Source organism: Phaethon lepturus, unplaced genomic scaffold (assembly GCF_000687285.1).
Source record: "Phaethon lepturus isolate BGI_N335 unplaced genomic scaffold, ASM68728v1 scaffold622, whole genome shotgun sequence".
Lineage (NCBI taxonomy): Eukaryota > Metazoa > Chordata > Aves > Phaethontiformes > Phaethontidae > Phaethon > Phaethon lepturus.
Genome location: NW_010523869.1, coordinates 27,953 through 48,013, shown reverse-complemented (window position 1 = coordinate 48,013; position 20,061 = coordinate 27,953). Strand labels below are relative to the sequence as shown.

Genomic DNA, 20,061 nt, shown 5'->3' with positions numbered 1-20,061 from the left:
CCTGCTGAAATTTTCTTTCCCATTTCTTTCTGCTTAAATGAGCTGTGACCAAACTATTATAATTTGATGATAGCCTTTAGTCAGTGTTCATCTTAACAGCAGTTCCCAAAGCTTCTGGTGCATGCCATGCCATGAAAACAGACTCGGTGTATTGCCAACATGATAGCAATTGCTGACATGATTCAGTAACAAGATACTGAATAATTTGAACTGTATCTATCTATCAACAAAATAATTTATTCAAATCCCTGTGGATCCGAATTTAGCTAAAAATTGGTTCTTCCCAGCAGCCACAGGTATTATTATGTAACCATCATAAACATTTTAAAGGAGTGTTGCTAGACAGCTAAATAAAATAAAATAGAACTGTAAATAGAACTGTAAGCTTTGGTAGACGTAAGTATACTATAGTAAAAAAGCTTTCATTTCCATTTAGATGAAAACAGTATTTTAACTGCAAAAGTTGTGCACAATGCTTCTAACGCTAATTTTCTATTCAGTAAAATGTCTCTGTGTTCACATTATATTAATATTTCAGGATTCTGGTGACAGCATATAGTGTAAAAGTAATTTTGATTCATTTATTTCCCACTTGAAATTGTGAGATGGAAATACTTCTATTATATTCCATTTCAGTACGTTAGATTTATTTATAATGTAAAGTGTAAAAAGATTCCATTGTTCCTATCCTTTCTTTTATGAATTGTAAGAAAGAAAAGATTTGCCTGGATATGTACTGTATCACCAATTGCTATAGCAATATTTAGTGACTTAGAGTTAGTATTTTTATTATAAAGATACATTTGATGTATCATGCATCAGAAGAAGGATACTAAACTAATACAAATCCCACAACTTCTAAAGAACAACCCATTTGTCAAGTCAAGAAATGCTCTTGCATAATGAATGGTTGTATTGATGAAAAGTTTGCATCAAAATTTATTTAACTTAAACTTTAATTTAATCAATTGAATTTAGTTAATTTTAGTTAGTTTAGTTTTAGTTTGAGTTTTTCGTATGCTCCTATGGGATTTGTATATTGAGGTCTAGTGATTATCAGTAAGTATTCTGTAGCCTGAATTCTAATATTTCATTCTAATGGGTGGCGCCATGTGAAATGTTTTAAGCCACAGACAAGTGAAAATTCTAATGTTTTTTGAAAATTATTTTTATTTATTGACCTATTTTCAGGAGTCAAAGGTGCCTAAGTGTGGTACACACTGATTTTCTTTATTATGTAATGTATCTAATGTATCTAACTAGTCCTTAGTGGTATACTAAAGAAAATGTAATAGACTTTATACATACTTGTCATATTAAATGACAGAAAGAGAACGTTTAAATTCTACCTGTATGGAATGACTGGATGCTGTTTGATCTCCATTTGATTTATTATAAGATTTTAGAGTATTTAATCTCTTTTGAAGAAATATGTGCCAGGAAGCAGACCTCTATGAAGAATATGTATGTATATATAAAAATAATACATATTAATAATAGATGTGCTTGAAAATTTTGTTGAAAATACCATCATAGTTATGTAAACTAAAAAGATTTCAATATTAATCTTATTTTGGTGAAGGTTTGTTTTGAGATGTAAGGTAATTAAAATAAAAACTTGTTTTATTACTTACTGCTCTTTTATGTTGCAGTCAGTTGGAGAAGATTGATCTTCACTATTGATGAGATGTTCAAGGCAGAGTCCCAATGTATCATTTTTATTAAGCCCACTTTTTGTTTTTGAGCTTAGTGATTTTATCTGTAATTTTAGCTTTAATTCTTGTTTATGTTAATAATTTCATAATTTTTATTAACAGAAAATAATTTTGAAAATGTGAAAGAGTAAAAAGCAAGACAAAGCATAAAACTACCCTTTCAAATATAATTTTGATTTTAAACCACCAATTTTATGTTGTAAATTAAAGACTGAAGTTCTGTAGTTGAAAAGGTATATAATACTAACACAGTTGCTTTCATGCCTAGTTAAATGTAACAAGTAGTTTTGTTAAATACTGTGCTTGTTTTACAGTGTGTTTTTAAAGTGACTTCAGATTTACTGCTGGGAAAATTTTTAACGTTTAAAGTGAATTGGTCCATCATGGAGTTTTTGATGTCTAATAGGGGCAAAATACTATGATAAACAAAATAAGTAAATTCCCCAAGGCAAAATTACTTCATTACCTCATTTATGGATCAGTATGCCAAGTTTAAAAAGAAAGGTGATTTCTCTGGAGCAATTCAAATGGCAGAAAACCTTGTGATAGTTGAACTGAACTAATAATTGAACTGAACTAATAATTAAACTGAATGACAACAAACTTTGATAGAGTAACAGTAGGAAAAGAAAAAAAGCCAAGCAAAAAATGTTTTATTTTTCCTAGTTCGTCTATAAAACTAATAGAAACTGGGTTGTTTCCAATACAAATCTCTGTTTGGTTATCTTTGCAAGACTTTAAACCCGATTTCCCCGCTTTATACTTGCCAGTTAAGAAAAGGAGTATTTTGTATCCTATATGTTCAGATTTTTTTACTTTAGACTTTATCTTAACAAATTGATTAGAATGCAAGCTGATCATACTGCTATAAGAAATAACATGTATTTTTTGCATATTAATTGAAGCTTCTTTGTATGATATAAAGTTACAGTGTATTACACTACCGTATCTTCCATACTGAGGTACAGGTGCATGACTTGGATGCATATTAATGCTGTAAACTATTAACTCTGACCTAATACTCAAGTTGGAATGATAAGTAGGGAGTGCTATGTTGCCACGTCTGACCAGCACTATGTGGGAATTTTTTAAGTGTAAATTGCTGTGCCTGCAGGAATTTGGGAAAATCACAGCTCATTAGCTGGTTCTGGTTGCAGTGTTGGCTTCTTTTTGTACAGAGATCCTGAAAGAACCATGGAAAATGCTCTTTCAGGAGTCATTGCCTTGCACAGAAACAAGATAACGTCAGTCAGCTGCCTGATAGTATCATGGCATAACAGAAAATAGCTTGTAGGGACTTAATCATCTGGAATAGCAATATTGGATTGGATTATTTAAAGGAGATATTTCTGAGTCAAATGTTTTATATTTTCCTGATACATGGTAAGAGAAGTGGTGTTTTTTCTTCCTTACTTACATTTATTCTTGAAAGATTGTTATTTTCTTCTACCTCAGTGAAATCATCCTGAGCCTCTTCGTTCTAAGATTTATTTTCCTGAATTGTAGATTAAAATATATCTGGTAGAAATGAAGTTTTAATCTAATTGTAAAGATAAATTTGAAGGAGAATTTAGGTGTACCTCTGTGAATTTAATTGATGAGAACACTTTTAATAAATTGACAAAGTGTTTTAATTTGTTTGTTTAATGTTTTATCCGTAAGGAATTTCAACTTCTCTTATGTTTAATCAATTTTTTACTTCCTAACATGTTAACTATATATAATGGCATATTTATGATATGAAATAGTCAATAAAATAATGTCATTAAGTACAATACCATTCAAAAAAGGTACCTTTTTCCATAATGAACTATTAATTATTGCATTCAGCAATTTAAAAGTGGTAAGTCTGCTTAAAGACAAGGGACAAGTTAGAATGTGCTAAATTGATGTGCTGGATGTTTGCTCATAAAATATATTTTGTTGAAACACACATTGCTTACATTTCTAGTAAATAGTAATTGTCCAAATATGTAATAGCTTGCAATAATGCCATTTAGAACTCGTAAAGTGAAGTATTTCTGTCATTATGATTTCCTTAAAGTAAGGACACAGTCTAAATGTGAGGATTTTTAATTACTACAAAATAAACACTTCACAAAAATATTTTCACTAAGGGATTTTTTGTTGTTCTTCAGTCTCAGTTTGAACTCAGGGTATTCCATATTCGTGGAGAACATGCTGTATCAACTGCTCAGCTTGAGGAAACCATTGCACAGCTGAAGAATGAACTTGATAATAAATTAAAGAGAAGAAATGAAAAAGCAAAGGATATTGGTGTTTCTACTGAGGATGATAACCCACCAAAGACATACCGAAATGTATGTATACAGACTGACAGAGAAACTTTCATAAAGCCTAGTGAAGAAGAAAACAGAGCTGTGAAAAATAACCAAATAGTACCCAAAAAGCTTAATATTTCTTCTTTGTCACATAGTATTTCTGCCCAAAGTGAAAATAAGGACAATTACAATGTACAATCTTCAGAAAGTGTCTTATCTTGTCAACCAAAACAAATGCTGCTGCCTCCTCCTCCTCCACCACCACCACCACCTCCTCCTCCTCCTCCCTTTCCTGATTCTTCACTACCAGGTTTAGTTCCTCCACCACCACCTTTGCCAACGGGTCCGAATTCACTGACATCTCAGTTTGGATCTGGTCCACCACTGCCACCTCCACTTTCTGAAGGCTGTAGGAATTTTCAAGCACCACCACCGCCGCCACCACCACCGCTTCCAGGGTTGGGACCTCCTGTTCCTCCTCCACTGCCTGGATCTGGGTTACCTCCACCCCCTCCACCTCCTGGGCCTGGGTTCTTTTTTAATAGCACTTTATCTTCAAACCAAGGTCCTCGAAAACCTGCCATTGAACCTAGCCGTCCCATGAAGCCTTTGTATTGGACACGGATACAATTACAGGGCAGCAGGTAAAATATATTTATTTGGACTTAAGAGTTACTATTTATAGGCCATGATACAAGGGTATATATAGCCAAGAGATTAGAAAGAATTATTTATTTTTTTAAAATCTTAATTAGAATTAGAATTGAAATGTTGAAGTTGGTCAGGTGACAACTTAAGAGTTTCATCTTTCCTTTCCAGTCACTTCAAGTGATACCATCTTCAGAGCACTGTTATGTCACCCTCTATGATTCCAGAGGTTAAACTGGAACCCAACCTCTGTGTATAATTCTGTCAGAGCAGGAAAAGTAAAACATATATATAAATACATGCAGCTCAGGAGCCTGTAGCATGAAGCATCCATTATGGAGGAGTCTTACTACTGATAGAAACCTCTATAGTTTAAAAAAATAGATATAAAAAATTACCAATCTTATTGTGATTTAGTTCTTATCTGTCAACGCTAGATATGCTTGAGGGAAGGTATGCCATCCAGAGGGACCTTGACAAGCTTGAGGACTGGGCCCATGCAAACCTCATGAAGTTCAACAAGGCCAAGTGCAAGGTACTGCACCTTAGCTGGGGCAATCCCCAGTATCAATACAGACTAGGGGATGAATGGATTGAAAGCAGCCCTGCAGAGAAGAATTTAGGGATACTAGTGGACAAAAAATTGGACATGAGCCAGCAAAGTGAACTTGAAGCCCTGAAAGCCATATCCTGAGCCCCATATCCTAGCCTGCACTAAAGGAAGTATGGCCGGTAGGTCAAGGGAGGTGATTCTCCTACTCTGCTGTGGTGAGACCCCACCTGGAATATTGCATCCAGTTCTGGGGCCCCCAGTACAAGAAAGACATGGACCTGTTGGAGCAGGTCCAGAGGAGGGCCACAAAAATAATCAGAGGGATGGAACACCTCTCCTGTGAGGAGAAGCTGAGAGAGTTGGGGTTATTCAGCCTGGAGAAGGGAAGGCTTGGGAGGAGGACCTTGTTGCGGCCTTTCATTGTATAAAGGGGGCTTATGAGAAAGATGGAGAAAGACTTTTTACCGAGGCCTGTAGTGACAGGACAATGGGCAATGGTTTTAAACTGAAAGGAGGCAGATTTAGATTGCAGGTAAGGAAGAAATTTTTTACAAGCTTGGTGAGACACTAGAATAGCTTGCCCAGAGAAGCTGTGGATGCCTCATCATTGGAAGTCTTCAAGATCAGGTTGGATGGGATTTTGAGCAACCTGATCTGATGGAAGATGTCCCTGCCTGTGGTGGTGGGGAGCGGAACTAGATGATCTTTAAAGGCCCCTTCCGACCCAAACCATTCTATAATTCTATGAAAGTAGTCTAGCAGTATATACTGTTGTAGCAAATCTAAAGTTACTATGAAATATATTGTTTTATTGAGTTGTTTATAAGGGATCATTTGGTGAACAGGTGTAAATAAACAATTTCTGGACAGTCTTTTTGAAATGATCGCACAACTTTTGTTTGTGCTATCCATTTATTCAACTGGCAGGAGAAAAAAAGTACTCTCACTTACACTTTCTGGCCCAGCTCACCTTACTGCTACAGTGGTATGTGGTTTCAGTGCTGCTCAGCTGCTCTTTTGGATTTTGATTGATTCTAACTTTGCTTCAAGTGTTTATTAGTGTAATCTAGAGCTCCATTAAGAGGCTTGGCTCAAAAAGTATTTTTTGGGGATGCTTAAGTGACACAGACTATTTCAAGTTTAACAAGGAGTTCCTAGAATCATGAAACAAAATTCAGGTCCATTGTTACGCAAGTAATGAAATAACATGATTATTCGGGTCTTAAAATTCAAATTGTTATTATCTGTGTTCAAAATTATTTTAGCGTAAGTGTAGTTGCAAAACCACAAAGTTTATTTTAAACATTTTTATAAATTATTATGTATGACTTAATCATATAATAATATTATGCTATATATGGTATACTATAGATAGAGACACTAGATTACATACTCTATTATATGCTATGACTATTATATATTATGAATTACATTATAGATAATTTATTATAGATTACTTTTTATATTATAATAAGTCACTATAACTTATTTAAGTATTACAAATAATTTACAATTAGTATTTAATCTTTTTAAGTTATTTTTAGGGTTATATTTGAGAAAGTAAATATCTGCATTTAAATGCTTTCAAATACAAGCTTTAGTTTATAGCTCTTTGTCTGAATTTATTTTGCTGAGAAAAAGTCATTCTGGTATAATAAATCATTGTAAGGTGTTAATATTTTATATAAAATGTTTGACAGGAACAAACAGTTAATGAAATATCAGTTGTATTCTTTCCACGATTCAGAATTAAAGGCACTGAAATATTTTGGAGCAGAAAGTTTGAGCATTTTGGTTTTACTTTCCCAAAATTGCTAGTGAAAAATTGTTTCATAGTGAATAAATAGTTGGTCCATAAATAAACCTTGTTGTAATTCTTCCTATTGATTCACTGAAATCAAAATGTTGTTCTGAAATATTGCTGGTTCATCAAGCTTTTGCTGAATGCAAGATAAGGTCTCAGTCATAGCTTTCTGGTGAACTGCTGGTTCAGATGTAATGGTCCAGTATTTTCATGCTCTGCACTAAAACTAGTAACTTATTCAAGGGTCTGCTGCTCAGATCAGCAGCTATCCAGGACTTCAAAGTTCTTGTTGCAGAGCCAGAAAGAATCCTTCATTCTTCAGTGTGTCTGACACTAGGGCTAGCATCAGGGAGAATGAAGCTGTGGAGCTTGTAAGTATGTCCTGTGACACAGACTGTGCTTCATCAGCAGATGCTAATGGAAAAATTAGACTTCCTTAAACATTCACGTTAGTAAATATACAGTTGAATATTAAGTAGAAAAAATCCTAAATTTGGAAAAAAAAAAAATTTGGTTTCCCTTAAATTGGTAGGTGTTGCATTTTGTTGCATATTGCATCTAATAAACGTATGTTTAGTGACATCAGCCATTTGTATTTTATAGGAGGCTTCATCACCCCCTTTTTTTTTTTTTTTAATTAGAAATAATTTCACTGCCTTTTAGTGACATCTGCTGGAAGAAGTGAGCCCACCTTCTACTGATAGAGACAAGAGCACTCAGAAATTTTGTCCCACATATCTTACTGAGGCATTGAAATTTTGAAGCAAAGCTCATTCAGAATTGAAGTGCCATCTTTGCAGCACTACATAGTGTTTTCCCCAAATCCAGATAAAAATAGAGGGTTATGTAAACAAGTTCCAAAGTGTTCCAAAACTAAATCTGGTCTTGGAAGGTGCAAAAAAAGAAGGAAAGATAATCCACATTAAATATTTACAGTTGTTTGAAGGGAGCAGAATACTGCTTAGTCTCCCAAAATATCGGGCACATAATTACTCTAGTTTCTCAGAACTGCAACAAGGATAAATATGAACATACAATGTCTGCAGATAGCATGAAGTGAATCAAGTCCTATACAAATGACCCCAAGTGCTCTTAAAATATGCTTGAATGAAGTTTGTTCACTATTTGTTGATATTGTTTATTTTTGTGGGTCTAAACAGATTACTGAGAATTTCTCAAAAAAGCTCTGCTTGAAATACTCCTGATCCTCATTGAAGTGGCAGAAATGTCTTGAGATGTACTTGCACAAGCTGCAGTTGTAATATTCGGTTCTTGTACAAAAAACTGTACAATACAAATCATGCATTTTGGTACTCTAGCAGGCATGGATACTAAATAGCTAAACCTTTTGGTACAGCCTTCTACAAAACACTTTGACTCCTTACAAGAGCGAGGTACAGGGAAGGGATTCTGTTTGTATAGCAGCAGTGCATGTTGCTTTGAATTTTTAAATCTGTTACGTTTTTTCATCTATTATGACTAGATCTGTTATGGGTTTTCATATATGTATATTGGAAATTCTATTATTACCTTTCCTTTTATAGGAAAACTGCTATGCCAACATTATGGGAATCACTGGAAGAACCTGATATACTTGATACTACTGAATTTGAATACTTATTCTCCAAAGACACCACTCAGGAAAAAAGAAAACCATTATCAGAGACTTATGAAAAAAAAACCAAGGCCAAAAAGGTATTTATGGTTTCGTTGTATTTGCTTTTTTTGTGTCACTGTTTAGTTTCACATTTTATGAAAACTCCCTTTTTATTTACTTGATGAACGAACAGGTAATAGATGAGTTTGTAAAGCTCATTTTAAAGCAAAATAGGTGGATTGCTGATTCATCTCTTGCTTGAGAATGCAGGGTTATTATTTGTCTTGTGTTGTGGTTTAACCCCAACTGGCAATGAAGCACCACACAGCTGCTCATTCATTGCCCGCTGGTGGGGTGGGAGACAGAATCAGAAGAGTAAAAATGAGAGAACTCATGGGTTGAGATGAAGACAGTTTAATAGGGAAAGCAAAAGCGTGCAGGCAAGCAAAGCAAAACACGGAATTCATTCACCACTTCCCATCTTCAGGTGTTCAGCCACCTCCAGGGAAGCAGGGCTCCATCACATGTAACAGTTACTTGGGAAGACAAAGGCCATAACTCCAAATGTCCCCCCCTTTTTTCTCCTTCTCCCAGCTTTATATGCTGAGCATGACATCAGATGGTATGGAATATCCCTTTGGTCCCTTGGGGTCAGCTGTCCCAGCTGTGTTGTCTCCCAGTTTCTTGTGCACCCCCAGCCTACTGGCTGGTGGGGTGGTGTGAGGAACAGAAAAAGACTTGACTCTGTGCAAGCACTGCTCAACAATAGCGAAAACATCCTTGTGTTAGCAACATCTCAGCCAAAACCAGCACACCTGGGAAGTTTTCTTGCCTTTGGAAATGAAAGTTGCAAATCCCAGTGAGGTAGAAAAAATATTGTGTACGAGAACTGAATGAAAGTTAGGCCATGTCTACCCTTGAACTCTTTTATGATTAAAGGCTGTCATTAAGTTACTCTAGCAAACCTGTCTTCCGCTGAGATTAATTTTATTGGAAAAATACAGTATAAAGCAAGATATATAAAGCACTGTTAGACGTTTTGAATAAAGAATGCCAAAAAACTTTTTTTCTGGTATACCTGAAGAGCTGTTTCAGGAAGGGCCAGGACAATCATGTCCTTAATGGCCAAAAGTTTATGCGGTAGCTATGTCATTACAGTAGCGCAGACATTGTCTGCCTTAGACACGATCCATTAGAGAGAGAGCTTGTACTTGTCAGGTACTATGTGCAGATAGGACAAAGAAATTACATTAGTAGTATTTGCTGCAGGAAAAATGCTGGGCTGAATAATAATCTATAGTGTTTTCCTAAAACAATGTGGTTGTATATTAGAAATCCATTTAAATATATACTATGTCGTAAATCTGTTTGAGTTTACCTGCTTGGAACCACAAGAGGGCACTTTGTATGTAACCTATGTTATCTTCCTTTTTTAATTTTATACATATAGCGTGAAATGTACATCCATAGATACGTGGCAGTGCAATCAGATATTTCAAAACATCTTTGATCATAAACTTCCTGTCTTGTGTCTTAGCACAACAGTTAATGAGAAGTGTAAATAAGGCTATAGCATTTATACAATTCAAACTCATGTGATACAAAAAGTGGAAAATGAAAACTGGGGCCAGGATGGGGGCATGCTGGCATTTCCAAATACACCCTAAAGAAATTATTGATTGTTACAGTCCTTCAGATGTTAGATAGCAGTTGGACACGAACATCTCTGTGAAAAATATTTTGACATACTTTATTTGACAAATACTTCAAGTGCATATGGCATGTAGTACTCAGCTGTATCTGTAAATCCCATTAGTTCACATTTCTGATGCCGTCTTTCTAAAATTTATTATTAATTTTTTTACATTTCATTAATTCACCTCTCTCAGAAAGAATTATTTAATAGGAAATACATGTTTCTAAAGAACTTTGAAGATGAATGTAACCAGTGTAACTTTAATGGAGAAATAATATGCACAACTAGTTACCTTTGTGTTTCAAAATCTCAGCAATTAAGTGAATATACCTATTTCTCTAGGTGTACAACAGCAAACCAGGAAGAGAATTAGGCCAGTATTCTGAAAGATGAAATTGAATTTTTCTTTGCTGCTTTGTAAACTAACTTACTTGTTACGGAAGCACAATTTTTTTTATGATCTCTCTTAACTTTATCCAAAATCGAATTGGATAATAGTTACTCTATACAATATAGGAAATAATGGTAAAATAATAAGTACTATTTCTTGTGAGAAACCGAAGTATTTTCTTACAAAGATATCTTCTTTACTTATGTCACCGTTTGAATCATTCTGTTTTGTTATTAAATGTAAACTTATTATTTTAAGACTAGGGATATATTTTCCTGAAATTAATGATATGAAAAAAAAAAAGTTCCTTTAAAGTACTGTGTGAAAATACAAAAATAAATCCTCTAAGAGATAAATTAAGATTTATATCTATTACTATGTCTTTAGTTTGGTAAAACCCATGGGATTATGATCATGGTGTCTCCAACCATGAGAATTGTAGGGCTTTCTGTGAAAATTTCAAAAACTCATGGTCAACAATATTGAACTTTCTGTCATTTGTTCAATTTAAAAATTAAAAATAAATCAGCTTTTAGAATTCAAATGAAACTTTCTTATTGTATATCCTGTCTTTACACCTTTCTCTTGTTATATGACTCATAGTAGCAACTGAATATTTTTACAGACAGTTGGTCCTCTTAGATGGTCCTGTGTTTTTACTTGTCTCTCTGAAAGCCCAGATGTCTGCAGGCAGGCTCCAATGGATCAATCTTGGTGGGCTGCAAGCAACAGAGTAGTAGAGAGGCATTTTATTTAGTTACAGGAGGGTTTATTAGTAGATAGTAACAGAAAGCTCCTGTAGTTTAATGTAAAACTATCAGTTCTGCTGGCTTCATTTGTGCTTTCTCAAGCTTTTTCTCAGCTTTCAACTTTTCTTGCCTTTTTTTTCTAACAATTACATCTGTCTACTAGGATTTTAACAACAATCTTTTTCTTTGCTTCAATACAGAAATCTGTGCTTGTCTGGTCTTAAGAATTCTACAAGTGTCACGCTGTATGGAATTATATAGTCTAGTTAGAGATGCTTTCTACAGACATTAAAACAGAAATATGAATCTTATGAGGTTTATCATATATTATAATTTTTACCTGATGCTACTTTGTTTTGTATTTCTTTGAAAATTCCTTTCTCATGTTTTATAAGAAAGCTTTCCAAAGAAATATATAGGTACAGTAATAGAATCTGGAGTAGTAGTTTGTGTTTAGAATAGGTCAGCTATTTTATTTAATAATGCATGTCAGTGTTGACCTATTCACTGCATTAAATCTCTTCTCCTCGGCGTAAACATTGTCCTGTTTCATACCATCTTATACAAACCAAGTTTGGCCTGCTTGGTATTTAGAAAAATGACAGACCAATAGGTGGTGCAAACATGATTACTTAATACTTTTCTCTTTGAATGAGAATTACATTGGTGCCTCACAATCAAGTTCCTTATGCAGTTGGGAGTACGATCCTATCGTTCAAATTAGAAGGGAATTGTTTCTCATTTAACTGGGTCTTCTTCATAAAACCCAGAAGACTTTAACAATTAGTGGCCTGTTGAATTATGACTTCTTTACCATCTATTTACATTTCTCTTGCAGTTCCAAATAAAATAATATTATTCAATTTATTCTCCAAATTATTATTTTTGTGAAGCCAGTCAGAATAATCTGTATGCTTAGTCTGTGAAGTGAATGCTTCTGTGGAAAGCATCACATGAAGTGTATAGAAATTTCACTTCATTCTATTCTTATCCATTTGTCCACATAGTTGACACCTTATGGCAGCACAGACTAAAATATTCTCTGTATGCTGTGCTTTTGTTGCTTACAGCTGATAGACATCTAACATTTTCATCCAGAAATATCTAAATCTTCTTGTACATAAATGGAATGGATAGTCTGTTTTCCAGTACCATTTGGCAAGTTACGCTCAGAAGGGAAGCTTCTGAGTACATATTTATATTCATATATATATATTTATACTCATACATCTAATGTACTTACATTAATAATATGTATTATATTGTAATAAATAATTTATAAAATAAATATTTATGATATAGAGTATATTTATACTCATAGGAGAATACATTGAGGATTCTGTGAGCGGCTATGCTGGGTCTGGTTACTTCAGTATATTCACGTATGACCTGTATAATGGAATATTAACTCTGCAGCCACCATCTAGTTGCAAGAGCCTTCAAATATACTGGAGTAGACTCTTTAGAAAGGTTTTATGTATCAGAGATATGGTCTGAAAGATAGAGATAAGCACAAAGCTAATACAGGTAACCACAAGGTTAATATAGAGAAGGAAATTCAGGTACCTAAAAATAAGATGGGGTACAACTGGCTAACTGACTAGGTAGTAGTTTAGCAGAAAGGATCTTGGGATTATAGTGGCTCACAAGAGCAACATGAATTGTCAAACAGTGGTACTACTAAAAAGGGAAACAAAACTCTGATAGATAACAAAAGTGTTGCTTGCAAGACAATCTACTCAGCCATGTCTCAGTTAAGAACTGCATCTAGATTTAGGCATTACAGCCCTTCATTAAAAATTACTAACTGTAAAGAGTCAAGAAGAGTGAGAACGATGAAAAGTGTAAAAGTAGTCTCTGAGAAAAGAATTTAATTATTATGGTTGTTTAGTCTAGAAAAGGGAAGGCTGATTGGGACCGACAGTAAGTGTCATCAAGTGCATGCAGCTGCTGCAAAGAAAAATTTTGAAAAGCTTTCTAAGAGTAAGAATACCAAAGGAATGCTTAGCAATTTTGGCTAGGGAAATTGTGTTTCTGTATTGGGAGACCTTTAAGAAAGTTTGTTTAGAATGATACACATATAGTTGATATTGTCTTGAAATGCAGAAATGCTTTGGATGACATTTTGAGTGCCTTTCCAACATCGTGATTGTGTTACTCAATTAAAAGTCATAAAGTCCGCTTTCTGTCCGTTGCCCTGTGGATGAAAACAGCTGTCTATCCTTTTTTCCAGACTGGAAGCACTTTCATGATTCTCAAATTTGTTGCTTTCATGCCTGCTGGAAAATGGCTTATTAATTGAGATACACTAGTTTCTAGAGGCTATCATCCTGACATGAGGATGAAATTATTAGAATTTGAAATGCAGTTATTTAAAAATAAGGTAATCTAACAAGTATGTGGGAAAAAAACGGAAGGAAAGTTAAGAACCTTTCAGCAGAAATGGTAATATGACTTCCTAAAGGACTGCATAGAGGGCAATCTTATTTATTTTTAGGCATTTATTAGCTTATTTTGGAAAAATATGCTACGTTCACTTAGTAGTGATACAACGTAAAAATAATATAGTTTAAATGAAGGTCAGATGTACCTTTCTGGTACACATATATTGTTGAAGTTTGTTATGGTTATGCTTATCTAGGCTTAGAAGCTCTGCAAAGTGTGTGGCTGCTCATGCTTCTTCTATCATGCACTCCTTTGGAAAATTTAGTTTTGGAAGAACCTCTTATTTTTTTTCCAACTCTGCATCCTCTGAAATATTTCAGGAAACCCTTATTCTTGTGAATTTATCTGCTCTGCATATATGCGATCTTGTAAATAAAAGTTCTACGGTATTATGTAGGTAATGATCAAAATAAATATTCCAGGTTTTTAGGTATTATTTCTTGGGAGTAGAATTTGTCTTTTCTGGATTGGGGAGAATTTACTGTCTAGATGAATATATTCATTATGTCTCAATATTAGAGCAAAATAGTGTGCAATATGTTTAAGAATTAATAAATAGAATTCTTCTCTCATAATAATGCCTTTGAAGTGTAAGACTAAAAGCATTACGATCTTATATGAGGTATTACAATGCAGTGATTTTTGGATGTGATATCTATGAAATGGAAAAGAGACTATTGCTTGCATCCTGACTTTTCCAGACACTCTAGATGGATAAATAATATATAGAAAGAGTGGGATTTATTTACTAGGATAGTTCAGAGGTGGTTGAGTTTGCAGCAGGCAAAGTTGAAGTTACTGGACAAAAATAAGTTCATTAGCACCTCAATATGAATCAAATAAATATTCTCTCTGGTTTTGGGTAATTCAGTTAGCTTAATCTAAATATGTAAGTTACTGGTGTGATGCAGCTTGGCAATATACATTGGATCTAAAAGTATTTGTGCCATGTAAGGTGTTGTGGTCTTCAGTCAAGCTTTTTCAAATGCATGTAGTTGGGCCCACTTTCAAAATTTCTTAGAAGTTACAGCTTCTTGGAAATCAAGAAGAAAAAGGGCTAGATCCACTAGGTTATTTTAGTACATAACTTCAATTTAGGTATTGATGCTATTGGACATTTAGACTTTGAATAAGATTCCTATTTTTAACTCCTATTTTTAAAGTATCACTGATATGCTTGTGAAAGTGCAACTGTTAATCTAGACTGTTTTCATCATCGTTTCTATATTTTATTCTGCTTAGATTTCAGTTGTAGCATTCTGGGCATATGATTTCTGCAGCTATTCTATTATCCACTAACATTTGCATTAAAGCATTTATCTAGAAATGTATGTTTTATTTTAAAAAAATATTGTAAGTTATATTTGTGAAATTGCAAATGGACTTCAACTATGAAGTTTTATGTACTAAGGATGTTCGACTGTAAGTAGATTCAGTACAGTATCATTAAGTTCCATAGCTGTTTATGAAAACAATGAAAACTGAAAACAATGAAAACTGAAAACAATTAGCATATTAAAACTCTAACCTGTTTTTCTGGGAAAAAAATAAAATCAGTTGTTTTTGAAAGAACTCGGCTTTTAGTAGATTTGAATATAATTTGAAGGATCTAACATCTTTCCCAGACTGTGAAAGTCTTCTGTAGATGTTTTCATGTCAGATGGACTGAAGTTTTACATGCAAACAAATTTGCTTTTATTCATTCTGAACTGTTAACCTTTCTTGCCTGTACATATCCATGCAAATTTTTAAGCTGATAGGCACATGTAATTGTTTTGAAGCCATAGGTTCTCCCTTTCCTGTTAAATTTGCAGAATCAAAATCTGTTCTCGTAGTACCAAACAGAAGAAAGGCAGAATTAGGACATATATTTTGGAATGAAATAAAAAACGTGATTCATTATGTATTGAGCTATGACACCCTATAGGCCTGAAAAAGAAGTAATATAGAAAAGAACATTCCTTTGCTGTGATTTGTTCCATGTGCATTCTGTAGCTCCACTGCTGGACTTACACATAACACATATTTTGAAGTTGCATTAGTTTTTCCAATGTATCTGAGCACTTGTTAGTAACTTATCCTCAAAAACTCAAGTATTTTCTATACTTTTTCAAGGAACAGGATAGTTGGATGTTTGTGATGCCACTCTGTCTTCATCTTAAAAAAAAAAGGAGTAAATGTCAAGTAATTTGTGTCAGGTGTATGCTCCAAATGAAAGTCCATCAATCATTTTTGGCCCTTTAGTGTGCAATGATTATCATTTCAAAGACGCAGGAGGACATTAAAGATAATGGCTTTTCTGTTGTCTATTATCTCTAACAGACTTCACATAATTATTAACATGTGTTCTCATTTAAGAAGAGTGTCAATATTTTGAGAGAATTGCATTTTTTTAACTGAAAGGGATATGTCTGTCAGCAAGTTTTTTGTCCATCTAACTAAATGAGGAATTACAATTAATGAATTTTGTGTTTCTGCAAGAAGGGCAGATATTGCAGAAAATGTTGGAAGCTTCGCAGAGTTGAAATACAATGACTGTCTTCAGCTGTCTGCGTAAGATAATAAACAGTGTTCAAACTTGAGTAGAAGTAGTAAAATGCTAGTGCATGCTCTTCAGAGGCACTCTCACTTTCTTTTTATTTTTTTGTGCTATACTGGGAAGAATGAATATGGCATTTCCTTGTTTACCATAAAGCTCTGCAGTCATGTAGGGTATGGAAAGTTTCCATAAAGGGCAAATACCTATTTTGTGGCTTTGCCTTGTTTTTACAGTTTTGATAGGAATAAAGATACTGAAATAAATTTCTTACTAGCTCACTTCTTACCTCCTTTTTTATCCTGAAGAATTGCCATTTGCTTGTTCTTTAGCAAAAGGCTAAAAATAGAGAGGGGGGGTGTCATCTAATAGGATTGCAAATAGAATTACATGTCTCCTAAAATATTTTTAAAATATTTAAAAAATATAAAGCTATATTAAACATCTATGTTAAACAAAAAATAGTTAAACTTGGCTCTGCTTGGAGTAGGAATAGAAGAGATAATATCTAGTCTTAAGCTTCTGAAATTTCACTGGTAACTCTTGGGCCATTTCTGGAGAACGGCTTGAGGGGCATACTTGTGCAGGATGTTCTTCCTCTGTTTGAACGGGGTTTCAGCAGACTACTTACGGGTCCACAGGCTGTTGACTTCACCATAAAAGTTAATGAGTGGGAATGGAGGGGAACACCGTGATATACAGGACAGCTTTTTAGCTTATGGCTTCTCTCAGTAAATTTAAATATTATGGAAAGAATCCATGCTCCAGCAGGCGGAAGGTTTTAGCTTTTAACCACTGAAGTACACTGAATCTGTTCAGATTTCAGCACCAGTAAGCGTCCCAGACAGAATGTAGAAGTTACAGTGAGACAAAACAGTGAAGTCTGTCATATAATCTTTAATGAAGTCCATTTCTGGCTACATTAGAGAAACACCTTTTAATGGGAATGACAGAATAATTTATGAAAGTATTCGAGCTTCAGTATATCTCCACTTTTAAATTAAATGATAAATATTTGAAGGATGTAGAAGGGGCACTTGTGTACAGCAAACCAGCTAACTTAATAATATTAAAAATAACAATAACAAATAATGTTATGGATTAGTGAATAAAATGAATTGGCACCAGAAGATGCTGCATCCATTACAGCGATACATTCATAGTCTGGTGGAGTGGCAGGCAGCTGGCAAACCCTGCCAGCTGGCATAGCAGCATCAGCTGGCGTCAGCTGGATTTTAGCTGCTTACCTGTCACTGCCAGCTACAAGCAAGTCCCAATATGCTGAGAGGTGATCAGTGATTTGTCTTTTAAAAGCAGAGACTAAATAGCTCAACGCAGTCTTTACAAACTTTCATTTTATTTGCCTTATGGTTTTTATGACCTGGGAAAGTGTTGATTTTTTTGTGTCTCCTTTCCATTTGGAATTCACACGCACATTTAATTCCCTGTCAGTGACTTCCACAGAGTAACCGTAATTTGGGCTGAAAATGAGTTATCTCTGAAAATATGTTCTCTGTTCTACTACTGATTATATACTTCTGTTGCAAAATCTTTCAAGTTATACATTGTTTCTAAAAATCCATGACAAAAGTCCTATGTAATACTTAGTATTACAACTGTGTTTTTAGAGTAGTTTTATGCCCGTTGTAAACTTTGTGTTGTCTTGCTCCATTTTTGCCCTCTAATGAATAAAATATTAGCCTTCAGTTACAGATTCCAGTTGGTTGAAGCTATTTCAGGTAGTGTGAGTCTAGTTTGATGCCTGGTAATTGTGACCATGTGTACATTTGTCAAAAATGCATGTGAACGTACAGTTAGTTGGCCATTTTAAAACCTGAATCTCTGTTTTAGCTTTTAAAATTATACAGGGTCTTCTTAAAATTTTTTTTCACTAATCTTTTAAGGAGAAAGTCTTGCTTAGCAATGTGAGTTAATTTGATCATATCTGGAGAGCATATTAGCACTTAAAAATAGTTGAATAGAATGATTTCAAATGTCATTGTCTACAATGGCTATAGTCTGGAAAGGTTTTGCCTTAAACTAGGCATGTCTAATGGGGTTTATGACAACCTATGAATTTGCCCCTGAACAAGGTCAACTTGGAGGTCAGTGAATGCTATACAAATTGCATACTACTCAAGCCTGTAATTATCCCTGTAAGAAGTTAATGTTCTGCGGAGTTCAGCAAATTCATGTAAAGCTTCAGAAATGACCATGATAAACTGAGCAGTTACTTACATTTGCCTTGAAAAATCACAGTCAACAGGATGTGATGCTTACAGAGTATTCATTTATGGTAACTTGTAGCCAAATCATCTTGTCTGCTTGTGTTCTCAGGAGATAAAGAGCCTGAATTCTTTCTCATTTGAAGAAAACACTTTAAATAATATTACTTTCTTAATATACAGCATACACACTGTACATATAGGCTGAAATAAAACTCTCAAGACAGATTTTATTTTTTATTTTGGCAGAAATTATGCAACATCTACTTTAATATAAGTTCATTAAATGTTGAGTCGCCGCAGCAGGGACATAAAATACCTGTCAGATCTTTGTTGAAGGCAGCATGTACTCCAGCTTCTTCGTATTGTCCAATTTCAGTACTCCATAAATAAGAACTAACTTTGCATTTTCAGATTAAAATGTGTTTATCATTTATCTTTTTCCTGTATTTTTCAACTACTTTTATATAGGTGAATGACTAAGTAGTTGCACAGTTAAATATTCCTAAATCCCATAAGACATAGGTAAGAAACATTTGTATGAGTTACTGTAAATATTTCAGTTAACTGTCTGTAATGTGAGCATCTGTAAGAGTATCACAGGGGTGAGGGATGACAATTACTTAATTAAATATGCAAATATTAGTGTCACACAACTATTAAAATTAAATTTGGGTACGTATAGATTAAATATTGTTCAGATACTAAGAATATAAATTTAGGGAAAACTTAGCTAATAGTTTCAATTTTACATATGAGCTAGTATTTTTAATAGTATTTGTTCATCAACACTATGAAGTAAGCCAGCTGCTTGGTTGTGAACATTTCTTATTTTGAAGAACTTATGTCTGTATTGCATTTTGTGATGTGCTGCTGTCATATCTTCCTTATGACATAAATCACAATCACAAATACCAACAGTCCAAACGTTGTGGGAAGTTTGGCTTTGACATTTCTAACATCTGAACTACACTTCTGAAATTCAGATGGTTTGCTTTTCATTACTTTATTTATGGACTGATCCACATCAGCATCACTCATTTCAACCAGCCAGAATAACTTCCTCCTTTTCTTCTCCTCCCTCTACTTGACATCTGAAAAGATTACAGTTTGAATGTCAGTATATTATACTAATAAGTGTCTGTTACCCAAAGCCTGAGCAAAATCCTCAAATACTTGTAAATTGTCAACTGAGTGGAAGAAGCACATTCAGACAAGAGTGAAAGAAACCCTTTCAGTAGGCCCTAGTGTTCCAGAAATAGTGTTGAGAGGGCATAAGATGACAATTCTCCAATTCTCCCTGGCCAGGAATTATCTTTTGTCAAAAAGAGAGACTTAAATGTGTTCACACTGAAATACAAACTAACAGACAAACTAAGGAACTTGTGATGTACTCAAGAGTGTCTTAAATAGTTCTGTC

General features: G+C 34.2%; 1 protein-coding gene across 1 annotated transcript in view; it reads left to right on the top strand.

Annotated features, from left to right (window-relative positions):
* The window catches only part of FMN1 (formin 1), a gene marked incomplete at its 3' end in the record, with an annotated part of 90,895 nt that overhangs the window by 47,232 nt on the left and 23,602 nt on the right, over positions 1-20,061 (top strand). Inside the window, exons 4-5 of the mRNA XM_010282232.1 lie at positions 3,854-4,641; positions 8,547-8,697. Of these exons, the coding sequence (XP_010280534.1) occupies positions 3,854-4,641; positions 8,547-8,697 (939 nt within the window). The remainder of the gene's footprint in view (positions 1-3,853; positions 4,642-8,546; positions 8,698-20,061) is intronic.